Genomic DNA, 25944 nt, shown 5'->3' with positions numbered 1-25944 from the left:
GCAACCCCTTGTTTTGAAATTAAAAGGCAGATGAAAAATAACTTCTGTTTTAAACACAATTTCCTGGCTTTGAGCCTTTAGCTTGATTGTTGCTAGCTGGGTTACATGGAGTACAAGAGGAGGTAGGTGATTTTTAAACCCTTTTTTGCTGGTGGCTGTGTGTCACCACACTGTGTGCTACACAGGGCATGGATAGACTACAAAACATAATATCACTTCCATGGGAAGCTGAAACGTTAATCAGCACCAGCAAGGTGAAGTTGCAGCTCAAATATACTACAGAGCACTTCTTCAAGGTCATTCTACTGTTCACCCCTCAGGATAGGAAGGATTGCAGACTGTCAGGCACCACCATTGCCTTGGCAGATTTTCAGACACGTGGGATTTACCACAGTGATGGCACAAGTAGATCGGTAATGAGGTGCTCCATCATGGCAAGCATCAATACTGTACTGAAAGGTACACTCTGTAATTAATTAATATTATACACTGCGTGAATTTATCGTGGTCCAGGTGAGTAAGGGCAGGCACTGGCACTTGGGGATATAGAGGGTCCTCAAATTGGGATAAACTGGCTGAAACAGAACTGAAATACAGCTGGAAGGAGAGGGAGCACTCTGGGGTCCAGGCCTAGAGGATTTATTGCTGTAATTGGGTGGAATACAGCCCTTTCTTCAAAAACCATAAACTGTCAGCTGCCCAGTTAAACAGTTTTGCTAAGAAGTAGTTTCTAAAACAGGAGCCTGTTTAGGAATGACAGTCACCAAAACTAGTCTGTAGCCCTTGGAGTTATTCTCTGAGATACATATTTCAGCAGAGGAAAGAAAAGGCTGCTTAGCCTATTGTTTACCCAGTGAGTAATTAGATGTAGTTGATTGTTCTCCTTCACGGTAAGACAATCCCATCCACCACTCCAAGCTTCAAGGGCACCCATAAACTTCTGTCTAAAGATTAGTGTCTGTGTAAGGGGAATGCCCAATGTCCCAAACCAGGTCCTACCACACACACACCAGCACTCCAGACTGTGGATAAAACAGCCCATTTCAAAGAGCTTGAGCCCAGATCTGCACTGGTTACAAACATCCTCGTATCTGAACTAGAACGGTATGGGATCTGTGATCCACAATATGGCAATTTCCACAGTGGGCAAACAGATTCCAGGCGCTGATGAAGCTGTAATTAAAACAATAAGGAAAAGGCATCAACATCTGGAAGACACAGGCAGTATGACAAATTCAACCCAGCCTTGCTCGGAAGAACAGATGCACAAAAGCACAAATGCAAGCACGCGCTGAAAAATAAAGTCATTTGGTTTGTGATGATTAAAAGGAGACCACCAGGACATCCTTCCAGGCAGATGTGCAATTCAAAGAAAAACACCCCACAAGGGGAAGCAAAATGAGTCACTCACAAGAATTACTGTTGAACTCTTTTAATAACACTAGGAAAATATCATAGTATTAAAGTCCTGCACGGGATCCTCGAAAGGTTATTTTGGTTGGGATTTCTTTTGTGTTTATAAACCAGACTCTGTTTCCCAATTGTGTTTTCTTTTAAGCTGACTACTCCTTTACAATGGCATTTCCAGTTAAAACACAGCTAACCTATAAATACCTGAATGCCACAGCACACACTGTGTGCGTGGGTTTTGTTTAAGTCTCAGCGGAAATAACAGTAAATCTACTCAACACAGGGAAGCAAACGTCGATTTGTTAAGCAGGGAATGTAATAGCCAGTAAAGAATACATTGCATACATAATACAGAAGGAAAAACATTATCATCTGGAGTATGTGAAATTACACTGATTTCGCACCTTAAACCTATTAGAAGTTACTCTGTTGGCCAATACTAATCCACTGAACAAGCAGAATGTTGGTCAGAAGTCTAACATGTCCTGTACCAGCACAGAGAGAATACAAGCAGTCCATTGCTGTTAAAAGAAAACATGAAATCCAGCTCATGTTTCTGGTTAGGGGTCGATTTCTTCGGGAACTACTGTTAACATCACGTCTTCGTTGCCCCTGCGTACGACCATGTGCAACGTACTGTCCTTTTTGATGATGTCACTGACATCACTGGCTGAGCTTATCGACTGTCCATTGATGCTTATAATCACATCGTTGTCCTTCAGGCCACCACTGAAAACACAAAGCAGCAGTGTGTTATTATAATTGCCATTTGGTTGCCTTTATATTATTGTTAAAAAAAAATAAAATAATAAAAAAAAAAAGATGGCTGGATTTTTTCCCCATTTCCCACCCAGCAGCAGGCATGTGAAAAGCAATCGTAATTTATGAAGCGGTGAAGATTGCAATACAACTCAGAAAGCCTCAGAATTTGATGGATGCACAAGTTTGATGGATCCTATATTTCACTCCCTTCAAAGGAATTCCGTGTTGCAAACAGCAGTAATTCTGCAACAAGGATCTTAGAGGTTGATGTGGTAGAAAAGATAGAGGCAAGCTTTCATTCTAAAATAATTGCAACAAGGCATCCCCTTTAGAGGGGAAATTTCCCAAGCTTTTACTCCTGTGTACACAGCAAAACAACCTGAGTAGCACTGTGTTAACACACGAGGGATTTCAGTCCCAGATCCACGCTGCTCTCCATGCAGAGCTCACTGGCAGCCACTGCACCTTCCCTGAGTGTTTTAAACCTGAACAGAATCAACACACACAGCTCAGCCACCAAAACGTGTCCTTCCTCTCCTCTCACCTCCCTGCCTGTAGTCCCCAGAGTCCCTCCTGCTGACCTCAAAAACTGAACCTTCCTGACTCAAAGCAAGACAGAAAGGGCAGAAGCAGAACCTCCTCCTGCTCCCCTGCCCGGGGCTGTGTGTCTCTCCCTGAGCTGGCTGAGGCTGCTGTCAGGACCAAGGAACGGGTGGTGAGGGATGCCGCAGACCACAGCATCTTGCCCGGTCTTGCACAACGGTCTGGCTCCCAGTTATGGAAACATTAACCAAGACAGATCAGACATGATTCAACCCTTCAGCAAAATCCTCCACAAAACCACAGAGCAGTCGTCGGCCTCTTCCACCCACAGAAGGCGCCTCAGATGAGTGTCTCCTGCAAGCAGGGTGCCTTGGTCAGTGTTTGCAACAAATCTGGTTGCCTACTGAAGGCATGGCTCAGAGTATTTTCTTGGTGGAAACCACTCCAGGGTATCCTGGTCTCTCCTACAGCCTCTCCACGTGACTCGTGCCCAGGACAGGTCACTGCAGAACTGCTCCCATGCCCCAGCAGCACATCCACACAACAGGCACTGGAGAGTTCAGCAGAACAGGGAAGCCCATCGACAAGGGAACTGTGAGTAGGGGAAGACAAAGCCAACGTGGGCTGCATTTTATTTGCCAAGCCAGCCTTTGGATGAAGCACCCTGATTTGGGTTTGCCTTCACGTTACGAGTTTACACTGCCTGACATTTCTTCTCCCTCTCCAAAGTCCTCCTCCTGCTCTCTGCAATTATCCACACTCGTGTAATGACTTTTCTACGCTTTCAGACCGGACCTGCACGCCAAGGCAGCAAGTCCAGTCCCACACTGGAGCAGCCACATCATTCCTACGCTGGCTGCAGTTTAATTTCACGTCACAGACACGCACCACCATAGTGCCAACAAGAACCATCTACAAAACACAGTTCAGAGAGCACTCTAGAGACCTAACACTAGTTATCTTACAGTGACATCCAAACTGCAGTGAAAAGACATCATCCAACCATGCTCTCGGTCTTCCTAAGAGGAAATGTATGCCTGCCCCAAGCAGCTTTCTGCCTACATGCCTTTGGTGCCACATAAGCCTCTTTGTTGCCACAAAGACTTACCCTTCTCTTAAGTGATCACTAGTTTCAGAAAAGGAACAAGGCTTCCCATTTCCTGCCCTGGATTACTGAGTGGTTTCATATCAAGCAAACCCTGAAAGGGAAGTGTCTCCAGCAAGAGCCAGCCAGAGCAGTGCCAGTGACCACAGAGCAGCTGCCCTGCATCATCCAGACACCTCGTGAAGCTTGGTACCAACCACCAGGTCTGTTTCTAAGCAAATACCGAGTAACAGGAAGAAAAAGATAGTTGTCCAAACTCAAAAGCTCTTCCCAACAAGATGACTCCTGATGAAGCCCTCACATGGAAGAGTGTCTCCTCTCCTGCCAAGAGAGGATTTTACCCCTGAGGAGTGCCAGGGGAGCTGGTGGGTTTGGCCAACACTGAGGACCTTGGGCTGAGCCAGACACGTCTTCCCAAGGTGAACCCAAAACTCCTCCCCTGCTCTCCTGCCAGAGTGACCAGCAGGGCTGTGGGGAGTATTCACAAGCAAAAGTCTTTATTCAGCGCTGGCACTGGTGCAGGAGATGCCTTGGAAGCAATTGCTGAGAAAAACAAAAAGGAGTTTTCACACCCCCTGAATCCTTGCCCTTTTGGGCCGGGAACGCTGACAGGGCTTCCCTGCAATACCCTGATACACTCACAGGATTGCCCATCAGGGACCAGGCTAAAACCACAAACCCACTTCCAGCAGACAAGCTAATAGCTATCAGATGCTCGTAACTTTGTTCATTTAGCATAATGAAGAGAGCCAGTTAAGCAGGGAGCAGTCTCCATCGTTACCCCCTCAAATCAGTGGCAGCGGTTTTGAGAAAAAAAAAAAAATAAATGCTTCAACCTACGCTTCAGCTGGTGTTTCTGGAATTACTTCAATAACATAGGCCCCAGAGACAACATCAGGGAAGTCTTTATGGCGGTCCTTCAGCTCTCTAGCTTTGCTGGAAAATGAAGAAACAGCAACAAAAATATTTTGTCAAGATGGGGAAAAAAAAAAAAATCAGGCATTTTTACCAAATTCAAGATCTACTAGCTGAGATGCTTTGCATATGTTGATGAGTCACTCCACCATTTATTTTAACCCTTAGATGTGTATTTCAAGAATTATTGCACCTTTTGCATGCATATATCTTTTTAATGCCTCTTTCTGTTAATGGCAATCACTTTAATAGGCACAGAGGATCAGAGTTAAAACATTGCAAAGCTCAGTCGTTGTTTTAGAACCAGCAGAATCACAGAATGGCCTGGGTTGGAAGGGACCCTAAAGTTCATCCAGTCCCATCCCCTGCCATGGACAGGGGCTATCCCAGGTTGCTTCAACCCCATCCAGCCTGGACTTGGACACTTCCAGAGATGGGACAGCCAAGCTTTTCAGGGCAACCTGAAAGCTGGGGCCTTACCACCTTCACAGTGAAGATTTTTTTACTAATAGCTAATCTAAACCTACTCTCTTTCAGTTTGAATACATTCCCCCTTCTCCTGTCACTCCAGATCCCTCTAAAAAGTCCCTCTCCCTCTTTCCTGCAGTCTCCCTTCAGGCCCTGGAAGGCTGCAATCAGGTCACTTCGAAGCCTTCTCTTTCCCAGGCTGAACAATCCAAATCCTCTGTGCCTTTCCTCACAGCAGAGCTGCTCCATCCCTCTAATCATCTTTGTGGCCTCCTCTGGAGTCCTTCCAACAGCTCAATGCCCTTCCTGTGCTGGGGACCCCAGAGCTGGATGCAAAACTCCAGGTGTGGTCTCACTAGAGTGGAGCAGAGGGGCAGAATCTCCTCTCTCAGTCCTGAACATCTGAAAAAAGAAACCCCAACCCTTCGTGTTTCAATGCTCTGTTCTACCTGTGGATCCTGCAAAAGGGAAAACTTTTCTTTGTTTTTACAGGACATGGAATCGCCTGCTCATGAATCTCTTTACAGTCTGAGCATGAATAAGCAAGTCCACACAAAAGCTTCATTTTACATTAAGTGAAATGTTTAATGGAAATTAATTTTATAGGAATGGGAAAACGCACGCAGCTGCTGCAACTCTTGAAAACATACAACGACAGGGACAGACCCCCAGGACGAATTCACAGTCACTAGCTATTCTCTTCTGAAGCATTAAGGAGAAGAAAAAGCCAGGAGTTGTTTAAGAACCAGCTCACACAGGAGCCTAGAGGAGAGTTCGACCGCGTGGCAGATGCGGAGGAGAGAAGAAGGTGGCAAGAACTGGCTGTGAGTTGTCACCAGCATGCCCAGAGGCACGAGCTGCTGGCTCAGACCTCCCGGTCGTGTCTGCAGGTCGTGGGCTTGATCCAAAGGCATGCAGAGCTCACACTTGGGAAAGGTGAGGAGCCACCACTGGCACTTACCTGGCAGTTAGAGACATCATTCGTATGCCAATGTATTTCTTTTTGGTTATAGCTTTTCCTGCAAAAAGGAAAGCAGGGCTTGAGAAATCACTCGTACCAAAAGAGCCTCGAAGGCTGTTGACTTTCTGGTTTATTACTGTTTTCATAGAAACACAGAATGGTTTGTGTTGGTGGGGACATGAAAGGTCATCTAGCTCCACCCCCCTGCCCTGGGAAGTGATGCCACCCACTAGACCAGGTTATTTTCATGTTTTCCTCTTTCAAAGCAGTGAAGTGCAGTACCTTTAGCTTGTCTGTCATGGGACTCAGTTAGGAACTTTTTAATTTTATCTGATGGGATAGCGAATGAGATGCCTGCTGTAACTTTCAATGTGTTAATTCCGATGACTTCACCATCCTAGAGAAACAAGAAATCATTGTTAGCAAACGTGAAACACCTCAAAGAGAAATAGATCTTTTCTTCAAAGCAATCACAAATTCACACAAGACACTCTGTAGCTGGTTTTTAATTTACTAGATGCTTTCTTTGAGTCTAATTTTTCTTGAGTCTACAGATAAAACACTCTTTGAGAATTTTGGAAAACTGATGTGGATATTCATCTTGCCACAAGCAGAATAGAGATAAGAACTGGGCAGCTCTTCTGCTTGCACCAGACAAGCAGCATGTTCTGCAGCCAATCTGAGTCTGCTGACTTCAGCAGGCACCTCACAAAGCATGGCACTGACTGCTCCTGAGCCAACATTGCATAATTACAGATAAAGGAAAACGACAGTTCACCGGAATCAAAAGCTTTTCTTGGTAATGTAACTCTGAGAGTTTCAGATAAAACATCTCTGCTGTCACTTGATGACAGGAACACTTCTGAAATCTCAGCAGCTTCTTTCCCTGATTCATCCCAGATAAAAACTGTCCAGCTACATTTTTTTTAAGTGGAGCTCACTGGGACTGAAACTGTCCCGTGAACTGGGTGCAAAAGAATGGCTAAATCTCCCCCAAGGCAGCCCAAATGTGTAGCCCCAAATTCCAATTTATGCTGTGCCTCCTGAGGATCACTGTCTCTCCCCTGCCTGAGAGAGACCTGAGAGCTCTCACACAGCAGATCTGACTACGTGCTACAATATCAGCAAATAAACCCTCATATCCTGACAAAATTTTGCAGCCTCCCTGGTGTGACCCAAAATAAAGGGGAAGATACATTTTAGAACCATTAGGCTGATTTTCAGCGTGGAAAAAAAAAGAAAAAAAAAAAAGAATTGCCATTGCTGCAGGGTGGACAGAGAGGGAAAATGCCTCACTTTAAAATGGGCTTTTTTACTTTTCGCAAGGCAAGAGCAATAAAAACATTACACTTGCTCGAAACTATGCAAGCTGTAAACATCTTAAATATTAAAAATCCCTTTGCCAACATAAACACAGACAAGTGATTTGCAAGAACCACGCGAATTTTGTGCAGTCAGCCAGATATTGAAAGCTTTTAATCACATATCTGATGGGGGAGTTTGTTTGTTGGTTGGGGTACTTTGTTCTGGTTTTAAACTAAAAAGCAATAAGCTTGACACTAAGTAAAGCTGGAGAAACTCTTACCAGGTTTACAAGGGGTCCTCCGGAGTTCCCATACTGCAAACAAACATAAGTCAAGAACATATTTTAATATTCAGCTCTCAATTTGTGGCAAGCAAAACATAAAAGAAATTTCTGGAATATTTCTGCAGTGCAGTTTCCATATGCAACAGAACAGCCCTAACAGCCAGACCCATTAACTGCACTTAACATCACCCATTTTTAGCTGAGCTTTGCAAATGCTTCCTTTCTTTTACTCTAGTCAGACAAAGTTAGGAAAGCCAAGGTTTTACTTTAGTTTTAATAGTGCCACACTAGCAACTTAGAAGATTTTAGGACAGCTCTGGGAGCTGTTAGTGAAGATCTCTTACAAGGCCAAGACTTGAAGTACAAAAGCTATTGTTTTGCCTTAATGCAGAAACAAACATGAACCCTTAAAACTAAGCTTGGCTTCTTTTTCAGAAAACAAGATGGATTTCGAAAAGACATTTATTTGCCAGAGATTATTGCCTCCTCCCTTGTAATCTGCAAGAGTTTTGAAGTGAAGGCAGATATTGTGCTTGGTGAGGTTCCTCGGGGGATTTTTAAACAACGATCCAGCGCTGCTGCGGCGCAGATGTCCGTGTTTTTGAGGATGAAAGCAAAGCTCAGTGCTCTTAAGAGCTGTATCAAGGGTGAAAATTTCAAAGCAACTATTCAAGAAATCTGAGAGCTGAAGGGGCTGAGGCTCAGGGCAGGACGTACGTTGATGATGGCATCTGTCTGGATGTAGTCCATGTCGGAGTTGCGCAGCCCCAGCTCCTTCCCCCCGCGCTGGGTGGTGCTGACAATGCCCGTGGTCACCGTGTTCTGGAGGGAAAACGGGCTTCCAATGGCCACCACGAATTCTCCCGGCCTCAGGTCTGCAGACTGACCCAGCAGAAGGACCGGCAATTTACCCTGCAAATAAAAACAACAAACAGATTAGAACGTTCGGACGCTGCTGCGCTGGCGAACAAATGCTACGGAAACATGAATATATTCATAGGGCGGAGGGAAAGAGGGAGGCTTTTATCCCTCAGGGATTTTGCTTGTTCTCTTTTCTTTGAGTGTTTTGTGTGGGTTGGTACAGAAACATCCCCATGAGCTGCACTGAAGAGTGGGCTCTTTACAGCAGAGTGAACTTTTCCCACAACAGGTACCCGTTAAATCAAAAACGATTAAAAGACCAGAGGAATATTTGTGTTCTGCTCTACAAAGCAAACACCTGATAATACCAAGATAAGTTGTTCCCAACACTCCTTGAAATAATTAGCCAACAGCTGCTGAAGTAAAAATATGATATTGTTTGAGAGTGAACACTAAAGAGTCATGAAAGCAACAGCCAAAGAGTATCAAACATGCATATGTGCAGTTAAAAGCATTTTAGATTCTCACAGGATGCCACCGCCTTACTATCTCTTCTAAATAATCATATTGCCTCCTACAAACCCTGATGTCTTCCTCTGAAGATGATAGAATTTAAAGACTTCTGATTTGGTTTTTTTTCCTGTTATGACAGTAGAGGATACCATCATACTTTCCTTTCAAGATCTCTAAACATATTAAATATCATGCTCTTTTGCTTGGCAAAGCTAACTTTAACCCAGCTTTCCTCCAGGCTTGACCCACTCCAAAATTCTAAATTTTGAAAAAAAAAAAAAAAAAAAAAGAGAGAGAGAAAATATTACAAGTTTAAATTGGAAATCCAGAGACAGCTCTTTAGGGGTCTTTTGTCACCAGCAGTGTGAAAGCCTGTATCAATAACTCATCCTTAGGGACAAATATCCACTAATTTAAACTAACCTAAACGCCAATCACTTTGTATTTTTCACCTACAGTCTTCTTTCAAATACCCCAGGAGACAGACAACGTAGACAGTACAAAATAATGGCATCAGTTATCACTATATGCTGCTGCAAATACAGAAGTTTAACAAGACTGGTCTTGTGTATCCTTTATCCAGCTTTGCCACAATTCCACCAGTGAAATTTTACTCAGATGAGCAGATTGTTTCAATAAAACTCATTGCCAAATCCCAGACGGGATAAGATGCTCTATGAAAACTTCTCTCTCAGTCTCCAGACAGCGAGAAAATAATTGAACCAACTGCTTGTTAAACAGTATCAGCTGGAAGAGCAACAGAAGAGGCAACACAGTAAGGAGAAAAAAACGTCTCCGTTTCTCATTCTCTTTCAGGTGAAAGTTTTCACAACCAGCAATGCCCTAATAAATATTAATTATAACATAACAGCCCCTACCGGTGCCACAGATGGACCCAAGCATGGCCGTGGGTCAATTCTGGGGAGGATTCAAGGGCTCTGCCCCATTTCCCCATCGTGTTTGCGGCGTGGCAGATGAGCAGCAACATCCCAAGGCAGCACTGCCAAACAGATCCTGGTCCCAGCCCCGAGCCCTGACTCCAAGGGATCTCTCCAGCACGATTAGCTGTGCTGGGAAGCACGCAGCACATGCAACACAAACAGCCCCAGATGGGTATTGTTTGGACACAGGGAGCACTCTGGCTCTTCCTTCTCTCACCAGATGCTCTTAAGCTTACGTAGCACGTGTTTTCAAGATGTCGTTGGTCAAGGAGAGCATCTTTTTTTTTTTTTGGCACTGCTTTTTCCTCATTTAAAAAAAAAAAAAAAAGAAAATAAAAAGCACAAGACAAAAAGTAACTTTTGTTTGTATCCCAGTGCTCTGAAAAGGGATACTTTGTAGAGAAAGGAGACGTTTATCAGCAAATGAAACATAGACAAAGAAAAGAAAACAGGATACTTTTTATTTTTCACTGGCAGAAAAAGAGTGGCTGTACACAAAGTTAAAGATTTATACAACGTTTCTGAGTTACAACAACAGTCACAAAGCCAAAATCGCGTTTGGCAGCAGAAAGAAAATACAGGAACAGTCTCTGACTAATACAATTACCTCTGATTGTGCTGAGTTTTCAAGCCTATACTAGCTAAGCTTCAGTTCAAACTGTAACACTCTATGGATTGGCTGCGGGTCATCCATGTGATTCAAATGCCTTCTGGAAAGTTTGGCTAACCTCTCCTTTGCCAGAAACATAAATCAATTGAAAAAATGGCCTTGTTCTGCACGTACTATAAAACACAGCTTTGGAAAACCTGTCCTCTGCTCCTTGTGATGCCATGGTGTGGTGCAGAGCACACCAAGAGCACTGCATGAGCACACTCATTAATGCCATGCAGAATTGGTTATGATGAATATATACGCTGCAGAGGCTTTAAATTTGGGGGTGTCTCTCTCTCAAGTAGCTTAAAAAATACCATTGTCCAGTTCAGAATTGAATTTTCCATTAGGAAAAACAAACAAACAAACAAACAAACCAACAAACCCCAAACCGAGTATTTATTTGAATCGTAGATGTGGTTTAGAAGTTAAATCAGTATAAAACCTATCAAAATCCCTGGGCATCAAGTGATGTAGCGGGAAAAGCATCCTTTTGCAGCCCCCACCAGGAGCACTGGAAATGCCAGGCAAGCACTTACAGCAGTGCTGTAACCACAATCTCAGCAGAAGGCCCTGCACTTGCACCCTTCCACCAGCAAGCTCGTCCCTAGGGTGCCAAGGAATCCTTGTAAAGCAAACTCAGGTGCTTGAGTCCAGGGATTTTAATAACTGTCCTCAACAAACAGGCATTCTTCAACTTTTACACAGCCTCTGATGGTGGCCAGGATGACACAACTCGCTACAGCTCGTGATTCTCCTGGTTAACCGAAGATTGGCCACGGCAGGTAATTAAAATCCCCCGGGCAAACCAGCGTGCCTTGCAGCACAACCAGCAGGGAGCCAGGAACACCCAGCACCCCAACCCAGCTCTGCCAGTGACTCACTGCAAGACCTTGGGTAACATGTAATGTGTGTTTTCTACCCCTCCACTTCTCATCTGGCGAAGCCCCCCGGGGTCTGCTGGGATCTGTTGTTTGCTCAGTAACACAGATCTGCAAGAAGCCGTTCTGCAGGCACACAGAAATAGGACCAAACATGCAAAACCCCTAAGTGGCACATGACTCACTGTTTACACCCAGCTGGGGGAAGGAGCCATTAATTAGGGTTAATATTTTAAGCCTTTCGCATCCCAAAGGGCCTTCAGACGTTTTTATATATGGATTTGAGTCAAGCCCTTGGATAAACACGACTCCCACGGGATGGAGGGCTGCACGCCACCACAAGAAACAGCTCCATCCAACAATGAGGTGCAGCTTTTGTGGCTTGAGAGAACAGGGCAAGGAGAGATTAGCATCAGGAGCCAGAGAGAATCATAGAACCAGAGAGTCATTTAGGTTGGAAAATGCCTCTAAGAGCGACGAATCCAACCATTCCCCCAGCACTGCCAAGGCCACCACTGAACCACATCCCCATGTGCCACATCCACAGGGCTTTTAAATCCCTCCAGGAACAGTCGACTGCACCCCTGCCCTGGACAGCTGTGCCAGGGCTCAACAACTCTTTCCATGAAGAATTTTTCTGAATATTCAAACTAAACTTCCCACCTTGGCACAACTTGACACTGTTTCCTCTGTCCCTGTTCCCTGGGAGCAGAGCCCAACTTCCCCCCCAGCTCCCTGCTCCTGTCAGGGAGTTGCAGAGCCAGAAGGTCCCCCCTGAGCCTCCTTTTCTCCAGGCTGAGCCCCCCCAGCCACTCCTGGTGCTCCAGACCCTTCCCAAGCCCCATTCCCTTCCCTGGACACGCTCCAGCCCCTCAATGCTTTCCCTGGGGATCCCAAAGCTGACCCCAGGATTGGAGGTGCCACACCAGTGCCAAGTACAGATGTCAGGTACAGCAAGTGGAGCCTGGACAAAACAGCTCTGAAACTCAAAGAAAAGGCAGCACAAAACCACCACCAGGCACAGCCACTGCCACAGAGAAATGCAAACCAAGAGACAGACACTCAAAACTGGTGGGCATTTTGGTTTGAGCTTTTTCATCCATGAGAGAAGTGAATCTGTCTCGGTGCTGGCACAGAAAGCAAGTAAATCCCTGTCTCTGTTCTGTAATCCCATTCGTTTGTGGATGGAAGATCAGGAATTTGCAGGAAGCAGTCTGCAGTTCAGCAAACGGATGAAGAGGAGACAAGTGCCCTGAGTTCAATCTGTGTAAATTAGCGGCAGATTTCCTTCGTGCTTTTTTTATTTTTAGGTGGGAAAGGAACAGATGCTGGTTTGGTATACTAATTCAGCTGTAAGTAACTCTGGGAATTGCGTTTCTGTTCTGGTTAATGAAACTATTTAACTTCCAGATTACACTATGGCAAAATAAAAACACAGGCCATGAACACGTAAAAATGTACAGTATCATCCTAAGTCTAGAAACTGCTTGACAAAATGCCAAAGCAAATAAAAAAACCAAGCTGAGTACATTACAAGCCTCCAAAAGTATTTCATCTATAGTTAGAAAAGCAAAACTGAGTCTCCTTATCTAAATATGGAGCATGGGAAGCTTGCAGAGAAAAAAAAAAAAAGAAGAAGAAAAGGATGAAGTGTTGTTTTGATATGTCACCAGGTTTTCAATTGCCTGGCAAGAGATCACTGCTCTTGCTTAAAAAAAAAATAAAATAAAAATAAAATTGACACTTAAAAAATACTCAAATAAAATAAAAATAAATTAAAAACATGCTGGTTGCTGGCAGACCCACCCAGGAGCTGTGCGGGGAGCAAGACCAGTGCATTGTCCCCACAGCAAGGGCTACTAGAAGCTTAAGATGGCAGGAAAGCACTGCTGCCTAAACTGATGAATAAACAGGAGTTAACATCCAAGCTTTTTACAAGCTATTTCATTTCTCTGGGTCTTCTGGAAGCAATATGTGGGCTTCCTCAGGCTCTCGAGAGGAAGCCGAGCAATATCCAGCGACAGATTTCAAAGTAAAACCAGCATTTTAGAAAAGCCACTTACATCTGGTGCCCAAGTAGCTTGTTTTTACAAAAAAAATGTGGGCTATTAAAATATTGATACACAAACAGGAAAGTTTGCTTTCCTGCTTCCTGCAGTTTGTACACACACAGGGGAAAAAAAAAAAGCAAATCCCCTCTGGCCGCAAGGATACAGACGCTCTTTGCCTCGTGAAACCACCGAAGGGATGAGGGCAGAAGGTCTTGTTGATTTAAAAGTGTCAAACTAAGTGCTCCTTAGTAAGATGGAGGAAAAAACTTAAGCTGAAGGGCACTGAAACGCCACCACAAATCAGAGATGGATCACAAACCCACTGCTGCTGTACCACGTAGATGCCAAATCTGGGCTGGGATAAAGAATCAGTGACCGGACACACTTGGGAACAAAAACCTTCAGGACCTGGCATGTCTTCCATGACATAGGTGTGATTTCAGAGCTGGTGACAAGCGTCCCAGGGCTGGTTTTTAAGCACGTAGGAAGAAGAAACACCTCAAAATAAAGCCATTCACCACGCTCCTCCCTTCAGTACCCCCTGCCAAACCGGAGGCACGTCCACAGGGATCATTTTTGCAGGCAGAGTCCAATTTCTGGGGGTGGAAAAGGTCTCCAGGCAAAAGCCACCTGCACCTTCCACTACTTTTGGCTTCCAGTTTGAATTTGGGTGGGGGTACAGGGCTCTTGTATGATTCTGCCCCCCCCATTAACCCTGATGTTGTCTGTTAAACCACCCCAAAATTTTCTCTCCTCCTCCTGGTTCTTAGTTTTCAACAGCTGCATCACACATTCTGATTTAACAAGGTAGTTAATTATTGTGAGTTGAATTCCATAATCCAGCTGTACCAGCTCCAAAGCATCTGTTTGCCTTGGAGTGTTGAGCAATAGTTTTGATGGATTTCACACTCACTGCAGCATCACACGTGCCACGCAGGACACACTATTCATTTCACCAGTCTCTGCCTGTGCTGCCAAAATCCAAATTTTTCTAGGAAAGTTTTGTGAATTTTGCACGTTTGTATCCAAATTGTCTGCAACTGCACTGTTTCTTTCTAGAACTGTGGTCTCCTCGTTGCATTTGGAAGGATAGTTAGATTGGATTCATGTTGACCACAGTGACTCCAACCTCACTTCCTACTTTCAACACTTCAGCAAACTGCTCTGTGTTGCTACAGACACGAGAAACACAGTTGCTCTCTTTTTATAGACTGTAAAAACAAGCACATTTCAGGCTCAGAACAACTACTCCAAGGTTTCTGTTCCTCACTGACTGCAATGTGTTTTTCCACGGAGAAGAATTTAATCGGGGAAACGGTTCGTCCTTACCGGTGCCCAGGTTTTACCACCCTCTTTCATTTCCTATTGCTCTCAGCAAAGCCAGATTAGCTCTAGCAATGTCTTTGGCCAGATGTTCACACCTTAAACAGAAACAGCATTCAGGCTGCTGCAAAATCTGAACAGCTTTAGGAATACCAGCTGACAGCCTAATCCCATACTTCAAGCCCAGCTCTGTTCCTAACCACAGAGACATTCCTCATCCTTCAGATCCTGCCTTAACATGCCACACAGAAAGAGAGGGAAAAAACCCACAACTTCTGCAGCTTTGATGTCACCTTTGAATAATTTATTCAAAATAAGGAACTTCACCTCTTACTTCGGAAAAATTCCTAGGGATGGTTTTCATGTCGTATCTGGATATTTAAAGGGTCACATTTGTACCATCCCATTGACTTCTTTAGCCATCAAATACATTTCAACTTCAACAAATTATTACCTCAGTGACTTTAAAAAGCCTTTTATGAATCTGGATGATTGCAAGGCATTCCAGTACAAAAAGGAAAGCTCAAACACTGAACTTGAATGGGTACATAAAAATGTGCCCTAAAAGCTCAGTCTGAGAACCAATTTCTCAGCTGACGTTTTCCATTTGAACATTTTTGTGAACACATAAAATGTTGTGTTTCTAATGCTGCCTAACTCGTGAATACTAATGAGTCAATCCCTCCCTGTCCACCCTCAATAATATAAATAAAATAATATAAATAAAGCTTTGGCTTAGATAGCTCCAAGACAGAAAAAGTTTCCTGCCTTAAAGAAGGCAACTCATCTGCCTGCATTCTCCCTTTTCCAAGCGGCTTCCAGTCTTCCAGGTTCTCCCTTCCAGCAAGCAGTTTCCCAGGGAATTTTGGAGCCATTTCCTTAAGATATCAAACAACATTCGATCCCATGGCTGCTGTCTTCCCAGCTCCTTCAAAATGATCTGTCACATCAGTTCAGTGGTTCCTCTCTAACTCCATTGTCTCCTCTGCAGTTCAGTTCACCTTCCTAGTCCTCCAAATCTTCTCACCACCTTTCTCTGGTCTGCTTTCCACACCATTTTAAAGCACTTTTCCAGCTGCCCTTCACTCTCTGACGTATCCTACTCATCCTAATGCTGACAGTGCTCATCCTGGGGATCTTACCCTTTGCTTTGTTGCTGCTTTTGCTTACTTTAAGATAAAAATGAGAAAATAAGCAGTTGACGTAAGTAAGTTACCTCAGGAAAACGGAGGAAAATTCAACACAGCAAAAAGCTTTAATGGTATTGTTATGTTTTCCTGTTTGCTGTTAAGAAGATTTTAAATAAGAATAAAAAAAAGCTTTTAAATGCTTAAGGTGGCAAGGGAGCAGCAGGAGCACTTCTTACCTCGGGTCATCCAAGAGTTCTGATTTAGTCATGAACTCTGGCACAAACACTTTTGGCCTCACTAGGGAATAGGTCTGAACTAAAACAACACTGCAAGACCTACACATTTTTGAGTCATGTGTTTCAAATGAAACGTTCTCGCCCGTTAAATTTGGAGGTCATTAACTGACGGGCCAAACAAGGGAAACCAATACGAGCAGCACCCCAAGCAATCACATGCATCCAATTGCATCTACATTACGCAGGATTTCGACACAATATTCCTCTTGCATTACATGGCAGAACCTCATGACAGCTTTCCTGCTGGGAGAGGAGACAGAATAATGCTGACAGACATACATTTGATATGGAGGAGGACAATGGATGGGAGGTTACATTCCCATTTGTTCAGAAAACCACTTGCAGTGTAAGAGCATCTTTCCAAGCCAGCTCCAATTTCCATGTGCAGGATGCTTACCAAGATATTTCCCATTTCATGACCTACATCTGTGTGGTGCAGCCTTTCAGAGGGAAAATGCATCCTCTAAAACAACTTGTGACTTCAGTATAGGCACTCAAGACAGACTAAAACAAGCACGAGAGAACACGCCCATTTCTTCTCTGAGGGAGAGTTTTTATCAGATAATGTGAGTGCAAACTGGCCAGCGAACTATGTTGCTGGATTTTATTTAGAGGATACATACAAAAGTGCTGCAGACTTCTTGCACTGCACTGAAAGGTGACAAAATTAACCACCACCACCCACAACCTCAGCTTTTAAAAAAGTGTATCCACCTTGCTCAAATATTCTCTGTATAACCCAGCCCAGCAAACTACTTGTTTTTCCTTCAAACACGAAAACCAGCAGCAGTTTTTTCGGAAAGGACGACACTAAAATTAGAGGAATGAAACGTGCCTTGTCTTAATGACTCACCTGAGTATCTATTTTAATTAGTGCAATGTCTGATTTTTCATCAACATCTTTAATTTTAGCTTCATACGTCTCCCCGTTCTTCAGCTCCACCTTCACCCGGTTCTTGTTGGTGACGACGTGGGCGTTTGTCACGATCAGTCCGTCTTCTGAGACAATGAACCCCGACCCACTGGCAACAGGAATCTCCCTCTTCGAATAGGGAAGCCTAAAAGAGGAGGAAAATCGAATATTTATCACTGCCAAAAAGCTGGAAGATCACTCCAAATACCACACAGTTGAAAGGAGCTTGGTGGATTTTAATGTTTTGGGTATCTACTGCCACTTACTCTCATTAAGAAGATAAAGCACATGCATTAGCTTAACTATTTTTATTTGCCAGGACTCTGAAATTATCACTAATTCTTAAGCATGACAAATATTTATTATCTCAAAAGCCTCTTGGCTATTACACAGCATCAATCAACATTTCTGGCAGGCTGGCAGCTGTTTTCAAGAACACAAAAAAATAAAATAAAATAAAATAAAATCAAAACTGGGCATCTTGTTTACTTGCGAAACAATTCAATGTGAACCACAGCAGGAGCTATCTTCTCCACCACATCTGCAATAAAGTTGTATTTGTGCCTCAGGCTGTTAGGGTGTTCTTGGCCTGAAATAGAAACAGAAAACATGTCATGAGTTCTTCAAGTGACCGGAGGAGGGTCATTGCAAAACACCTGAATTAAAAAAAGCTTTAAAAAAAAAAAAGAAAGAGTGGATATCTTTCCCTTTCTTGAAAGTCATCTGCAGCATGACCCCAGGACCCAGATTTCCTTGCTGCCTTTTTGCACAGAGGCAGCCTGCATTATCCTTAGGACAAAGGTATCCATGAAAGCTCCTTGCCTGGATCACTGGGCCGTGGGGCGTCAGACTCGTGTCCGCAGTCACAGAGCTCGGTTCATCCCCCCCGTGGTGCCCAGGGACGAGGCACTGGAGGAGCACAGGGTTTAGTCCAGGTCTGCACTGCCCTCTTTCCCTTTGTCAAAGGGATTTTGTACTCAGATGGCTCCATTGCTGCTCTCGCCTCTTTTCTGGATGGTTTGATTCGCTTGTATGGTCTCCTCGGATTAAACAAAACGAGCTCTGTTCCTCTGCCAAAATACGCCTTCTTGGAGGGGTTGAAGTTTCGTGCTGCTGCCTTTGGAGAATGCTGAGGACACAGAGGTCCTGACCCCGGTGCAAGCCCTCAGCAGCTGCTGGGAAAGTTTAACTTGGGTACAAGTTTTGGGCTTCCTTTCCCACCACTGTCCCTGCTCAGCCTGACCCACTCGCCTCAGCCTGGCACCTACACATGGATGCACCTCCCATATGCTCCATCAGCCTTCAACTAACCACACAGCCAAGGCATCCTTTCCACTGATGCCACCTGAGGCCCATCAGCTCCATAGGAACCTGCAAGCTTTGGAGTTTCTGAGCCACCCCAGGACTGGAAAATAGATACAAAAGCACACAAGGACAATGGGACCACAAAGCTCTGCATTCCTGGCCAGTGCTGTAACAAAAGCTCGTGGTCACCGAGTATTCAGGAGGGGTCAGTGGGATTTTCAAAAGCAACTGGATACCAAACTCCCATTGTGGACAACAGAAAACCTGTCTGCACCACCAGACATCTAAAGGTCTCTGGGAAAACCTCAGGATTCTGACACAGCTCCTCCTTCCCAAGCAGTCTGGGGGCAAAACTTTCATTTTTAAAATTGTGACCAAGTAAGCAATTGGAAAGACCCCAAAGAGTTATTTTGTGTTTCTTTAGAGGCAAGAAACCCCTTGTGTTTTCACTTTTTTATCTGATGCCTCCATCTCATGTTATACAGGCACAAACCAAACCTGTGACTGACTTGCAGATGAGTATTAATTGTTGTGCTGCTCCAATCCATCCTTGCCATTTGACTTCTAAATCTGTCCAGAGATTAAGCAATAAGCAGCTTGTGGGTGCTCTAAGTGCCTTTGGTGGTGTAACAGGACGATTTATTTGCAGAATTGTAGGAGACAGGACTATCCTATAAAACCATCCCAATGCCAAAACCCTGAGTGCCCTTCATTACTGGAAAAAACAGAATGGGAAAACTATGCAAATTTTTAAGTATATACTGGAGACAATAACAATTTGGGAACAAAACATCACTGCTTTTAGAACTATCCAGACACAGATTTGATTCAGGGGTGAACAAGTTTCAGGTGACTTTCTGATGCCAACTAGAACAAACTGCCCTCATGAGAGGGGTGGATGCTCAACCCAAACACTACCTGATCACTCAAGAACAGCCTTTTTCCTATTTATACCCTGTGAAGCATCTCAAGGGCTTTTAAATGCAGTCAGTCATGAGCAGCAGCCACGGCAGTAACCACATAATGCACTGTGCAGTTTGGGATCACGGTCTGGAGATGTTTATCTGCTTTATGAAGCAGGAACATCGATCAGGAAACTTGTTTTCCTCAAGAGTATTCAGTGCTTTCTCTGATTTACACATAAGCTGCCCTTGGACTTCACCCCAGAGAGGTAAAAGGGCTTGCTGATAGACAAACATCAATTTACCAAAGGATTCCTATTGTCTATTAGAAATATTCAGTGTCAAACAAGCCCCACCATGGCTGTGAAGCTGACAACTATAACGGGGGTGTTTTGGAAAACTTCTAGAATGAGAACTGCAGTTTTGAGTTATTCACTCCCATTAAATAGGTGCTTTGACAGATAATCAGACAGGATTACCATGAATTTGGGATAAAACACCACAGGGCACTACTGTATCCATCAATATGCTTTTTGATCACCGCTTATGAAGCGGTTTCATCTCAGCTACAATCCAGAGGTCACATCCTGCCCTTGGGAAAAAAGAGAGCTCCATGGTTGAGGGAGCTGCACAGGAAACACACAGCTTTTTTGGTTTTTTTTTAATGCCTTCAATCTTTTTAGCATTTAGCTATTCAAGAGGAGAAAGGTTGCCCAGGCTGTGCATGGTGAGACTACAAATAATTCACCTCAGAGCTGCCTCCACTTGGAACAGGAGGCTGCAAACACCAGGATTTCAGAGACAACAGCATTTTAGTGACTTAAAAAAAGGGAAAAAAGGTTCAAAATTTCATACCCCGAAAAGGTTAGATAATAAATACTGATTCATGGCATACTGACCCAAAAAGCTCACAGCAGCTCGCCACGCCTGCCTATTGCTTATGTATTAGGAATTCCTGCATTGTGTAACACAGTTTTGCAACAGCTCTTGAACTCCTGCCCATTTAAATGGAAAACATACCTTTTTAGAGCAAATAAACAACAGTCAAAGTGCTATTCAGCTGAATTCATTGATGAATGTTAATCCAAAAAAAAAAATCCTGTCAACTGGTCTTTACCATCAGGTGATGACGTAAAATCTGAAGGCTGTAGTAAAAGTATTAACATGTTGAAAATTTCTTCTATCACTGAGAAAAAAATATAATGCTACAAAAGCACCAATATTACAAAGCTAACATGAGCAGATGCTCATTCCTCAACCACCACGTGGTGCTTTCCAGCCATCACCACCCACTGGAGAAGACAGAGGTGAAACTGATAATTTCTCTGGAGATGCTTTCCTCTTCTGTCTAACACAGATGTTTTTCAGCTGGATAAAACAGCTCAGGGTCTTAGTAGAAAGCAGCCTAAAGAGTGGAATGAGTACAACTCAGCATCCTCCAGGTTTCCAGGTTCAAAGAGCTGGAACTCTGCAGAGGTTTAGTGGGCTGTGCTTGACTGTCAGGCAACAAAAAGGCAATAGTTTTAAATTCTGATTGATGATATGGCTTTGACTGTTTAGTTCCCACTGCCAGTGTATTTTCATACTCTTATCTAACCACAATGTCCTTGACTAACAGGTACCTCCCAAGTGGGTAGCCAGCTTAATTCTGTGCTTAAATTGATCCAAAAAAATGCAGTTCTCTCAGTTAAAAACTGCTCCTTTGGTATAACCAGGGTTGAATTCATGAGAATAAAGTTTACTAGTCTTTTTCTTTAAAGCACCACCTTCTGGAATTTTGTTCTTAGTAGAGTATTTTCATTACTTTTTGGTTTTGTGTTTGGGGTTGGAGTTTTTTGTGGTTTGGTGTTGGGTTTCTTGGGGTTTTTCTTCGGTAGGTTGTTTGGGTTTCTGTTTTTAAATCATTGAGAGGTGAGCTTGAATAAAGCTCTAGTTCATAAATACCTTCAGGCTCTGATGTTCAGATCTTCACACACTGCTCCTCTTTCTATTTATATGCTGTGATTATTGTGTTTTGTAACGTTTTTATTGAACTATTGCACAATGCCCTAAATGCCCACAAGCATGGCTAAGAAACCTTTATTAACAAAATTATAAAGATGACTGCTGTGAATTCAGCTAATGATAAAAACCTGACTTAAAAAAAAATAGAAATAGGTTACAGCATGAAAAATTCCCAAGGCAACTAATTCCTCTAGGACTTCAAAGGTGTGCTGGCTGTCAGACCTCAAATGGAAAGGCAAATTTCTGCCAGCTGACATTAAAAGGACTAATACCTGTAAACAAACTGCTGGCAGGGCAAGACAGAATACCAAGCCATGAAAAAAGCAAACCCAGCTGTAAACAACTGAAATAATTCAGTTTCTTAAAGAGGAGCCAAAAAGTATATTAAGATCTGGGTTCTAATTAGGTCATTACTCAAAGTGGCATGAAGGCATTAATGCTTACAACTCTCACATGCTGCTTTGGGTGATAAATTTTGAGCCAAACTGAAAACTCCACGCTTTGGAGATTGAAATCTCCTTAAAGGAACCCCTCCCCTTCAGGGGGGAGAGCTGTGTCTGAAAGGGCTTCTCTTGGCATAGGCCCTCCTCCTATGGGAACAGGTTTTCAAACAGATTTAGGCGCCTCTCAGGCAGAAATGGATCTTTTCCCCATGCAGTTTTCACGTGTTTCCCCCTTTCAAACAAGGGGGTTCTGCTCTTGTTCACCAGCACAGTTTGCTGTCCATTCTCTGCTTCTCAGCATCCAAAGCAGTCAGCCCTCATTGAGGCATCCCCAACATTCCCACTGCCTGGAGTTAGAACCAACACAATTAACCCCTTCAGTGGGGCTTTTTATCTTAGATACAGTGAGGGAAAAGAGAGGCACAGCCCAGCAAACACCACAAAACTTCTGTCAGTCACCCTCACTTGGTGTGGCCACACCAGATATCCTCATGTCCTGAGTGAAAAGTTCCACGTTCAGCCTGCAATCAAACCCTTGATTCCTTTAAAAACAGCCAGAAACTTCCATTCATTCCCATTCAGATATTAAAAAAAACCCAAACAACCAACTTCCCATGAAACAATAATCATACAAAACAGATGCAACTGGCAGTATTTGTAATTTTAGAACTGTTAAAGGGGATGCAAATTGCAGGGATGGTGGAGCACCACCTCCAGGTTCATCACTACAGATGCTTCATATTGGAAAAGTGAAACACCCCTGTCCTTGCAGGGGCACCAAATTATAAAGTCCTTTGGGTCTGCTTCAAGCTTGCACCTGAGCAGCACAAACTGAGCCAGGAGGGCTCTGCCACCCCCACCCCGTCCCTCAGGTACAGCACTGCCATCTCCACAGGTGAGGGCCCAGGGACTGCCAACAGCAAGCTGGTGCCAGTGGAAGAAAATGGGGCTTGGATCCAGGGATCTATGGCCATTCTGTCTTTTCCTGTTAACTCCACAAGGATCAGAAGTGTGCCTATGAGATCCTTGCCCAGTAACACACGGCACAGGCAGAGCCACCACAACCTGCTGAAGTTGATAACTAAAGATACTGAACTGCCCACGCTGCTGAAAATAGGTGACCATTTCCTCCTGTGCTGGCCCCTTGCTCAGCATTATATTTAGACACAGATACACAGCGAGGGGCTGAGAGCACAGCTTGGGTTTGGGATTCTCTGCAGAACGAAACCAAAAGGGCTCCTGCTCTCACGAAACCTCTGGGCTGCCAGAACCGGTGGCCACCGACACAAACCACAAACCACATCGTCGAGTTTTGCTTGGAGAGCTTCCACCCTCCCAAATAAAACTCCAGCCCATGGTGTTTGTGCACACCCCCATTCACATACAGGAAAACTTTAAAACCTCTGACACTGCCATAGGGGACAAAAATCTCCAGCAAAGGTGCTCGGCTCGCACTGACAACGGGGGTATCAACAAGTCCCTCTGGAGAGAGACAAGGAAAAAGGGTGGGAATCTTCTGCCACACTTTTTTTTTTTTTCCTAAATTATAGAAAACTGCAAGCCTAAATATTCCGCTTCCTATTCAAGGATAAATTGTGTAATGTACCAAAATAGGATATTACGCAATGAAAACACTGAGAAAGTAAGAAACAACATTCTACGTGTCACAGGCAATTTGCTCAAGAGCAACTCTTAGGTCAGTGGAGGGAATTTTAAGAGGTCTAAACCGCAGCACCTTGTTAATAAAGATGCTATGACATCAGTTATTTTTCCCCTTGCATAGTCCATGGAGAAGCTAAAGACACTTCACAGATTTCTGAGAGGAAAAAGTAATAGGCTGTGACAACCCTAAAAGCAAAAATATTTTCATAGCCCTAAATAATGGTAGAAAAAAATGCTTGAAACCTCTCCAAACAGTGAACTGCACAAATCTGGTATTCACTTGAAATATTTCCTGCAGCAAGAACCACTGCAAGATAAAGTGAGGATTTAAAGTAAAATCACTTTTTGCTGTGGACACAAGCTTGCAAAGGGAAAATAAAGTTCATTTTCATCATCATAATGTTGAGATGATCAATTCTTTCTTGGCAGCCTTTAACAAGGACTTTGCATTTTCCCTGCCAATCCAAAAGCCTAAACCCTTTCATTTTAATCACTGATTTTAAACAAACCACGAAGAGCTGCCAAGCTAAACAAAACAGGGAACCTACACAAAGTCTGTGGAACAGAACAGCACTCCAATTAATGGTAGCACAGGACAGCTTTCAGACCAATGTGTGGTCGCTGATATAACATCTCACGTTTGAGTAACAGAATGAAGGCAAATAAATTGCACGTTTAAATTGGTATTCTCCAAAAACCAAAGCTGACTTTATGGGTTTGCAGGGGGAAGTTTGCTGCACTGCACTGGATACCTCAGTCCCTGCAAGCACCCCATTCCCCACTACATCCCTGGATGTGCCCAAGGCCAGGCTGGATGGGGCTCTGAGCAACCTGGACTAGTGGAAGCTGTCCCTGCCCGTGGCAGGGGTGGGGGTTGGAATGAGATTTTAAGGTCTCTTCCAACCCAAAACACTCTGTGATCCTGTGATTCTAAGAATGATCGGGCTGTGTGCAGGGAATGACACATGCAGAGCTCTTCTGTATATATAAAACAAGAAAACAACAACAAAAAGCATTTGGAGAGAATTAAATTGTAAAGCGAAGTCTTCAGATAATTTTGGTCCAGCCTCTTTGGTCCACCTCCTTTCTTGGTATGAATCAGACCTTTGGCATCCAATTCCATAGCAACTCAAGCTGTTCTTGCCACTGAAAATGGCCAGTGGGCAACATCCTCCTGCAATGTGCCCACAGCTTTCTTCAGGCGTGATTTCAGATTGACACTTAAATTTTTAGCCAAACAGGAACTTTTCCTACCGCTTATCTACGAGGCTGAATAAGGGGTAAGTTAATCACATACAGAATATCCTCGTTGCCACCCAGCTGCTGAATTGCTGGGCAGATCAGATGGTTTGAAGGTTCTGCAGAGGAGGATCACCCTCTGTGTGTGCATCTTGGTTGGCCTAAGCTGTGTTACTCAGTCTCTCCATGCAGCTTGTGAAAAGCTATTTGAACCCTCAGAGCCTCAGATTTCTCTCTAAAATGGGCATAGCCCCTATTTTATCTGATGGGAACAGCCTTGGGCTTTAGCAACCCTTGCAGAACCTCCCTGGGAGAAAAAAATGTACATAAAACCTCTCAGAAATGCCAGAAATTCTTTTACAAACCCAGTGCACTGGCTGCCCTCGCAAAACAGGCTCCCAGTTATAACAGCAAAGAGCAAAAGCAGGAGGCTTTCAAGCTGATGAGGCTCGAAAGCAACTGGGTGTAAGCTGGGAGGGCAGGAAGGCAGAGCGGAGCGACAGCTCCATCTAACACAACAGGAAACTGCGATCCCTTCTGTAAACACCGGCGGTGAGCTGGGAGGAACCCCAGCTTTGTGCATAAACAGCCGGGCCCGGAGCCCCGGGCTGGAGGAACGCGGCCCCGGGAGCAGGAACAGGCTGTTCCCGCAGCAGCATTGCCATATTAATACAATGCTGAGCCCGGGCTCGTTGGAGATGACAAATGAATCGGAAGCCAGCAGCCCTCTGACAAAGGCACACGGCTCCCGGTGGCCGTGCCAGCGTCGGGATGAGGAGGGGAGGCAGCCTGGAGGGAGGTGATGAGATGCACATCAGAAAGGTGAGCAGCAACGCAGGACAAGGGCACAGAGTGCACTAAACAGCAGTCCTGTCCGAACTGCAAACATTGAGAAATGTAAGTCAGGTAGTTTTGGAATCGAGTCTGCCTGATTTCCTGCAGACAGATGAACGGAACATTTCAGCCAGCAGGTTAAAGAGGATGTATTCTCTTCTCTGCAGAAGGCTGAAAATACAACAGATGAGTCAGGAATAATTTCTCCTCTCCCTTATCCAGCTCTGTTCAGTCTGTGTCCC

The 25944-nt window shown here is 44.2% G+C and overlaps 1 protein-coding gene across 1 annotated transcript in view; it reads right to left on the bottom strand.

Moving 5' to 3' along the window:
- Positions 1-1416: 1416 nt before the first annotated feature.
- The window catches only part of HTRA1 (HtrA serine peptidase 1), a 32615-nt gene continuing 8087 nt past the window's right edge, over positions 1417-25944 (bottom strand). The window contains exons 2-9 of the mRNA XM_050340792.1: positions 17803-17902; positions 17254-17458; positions 8470-8664; positions 7750-7782; positions 6447-6561; positions 6165-6222; positions 4661-4756; positions 1417-2139 (exon numbers count right to left, since the gene is read on the bottom strand). Of these exons, the coding sequence (XP_050196749.1) occupies positions 1971-2139; positions 4661-4756; positions 6165-6222; positions 6447-6561; positions 7750-7782; positions 8470-8664; positions 17254-17458; positions 17803-17902 (971 nt within the window). The 3' untranslated portion in view covers positions 1417-1970. The remainder of the gene's footprint in view (positions 2140-4660; positions 4757-6164; positions 6223-6446; positions 6562-7749; positions 7783-8469; positions 8665-17253; positions 17459-17802; positions 17903-25944) is intronic.

This window comes from Myiozetetes cayanensis, unplaced genomic scaffold (genome assembly GCF_022539395.1).
Source record: "Myiozetetes cayanensis isolate MyiCay16 unplaced genomic scaffold, myiCay2020 scf10, whole genome shotgun sequence".
Classification (NCBI taxonomy): Eukaryota; Metazoa; Chordata; class Aves; order Passeriformes; family Tyrannidae; genus Myiozetetes; species Myiozetetes cayanensis.
This window is presented reverse-complemented; position numbering and strand designations above follow the sequence as displayed.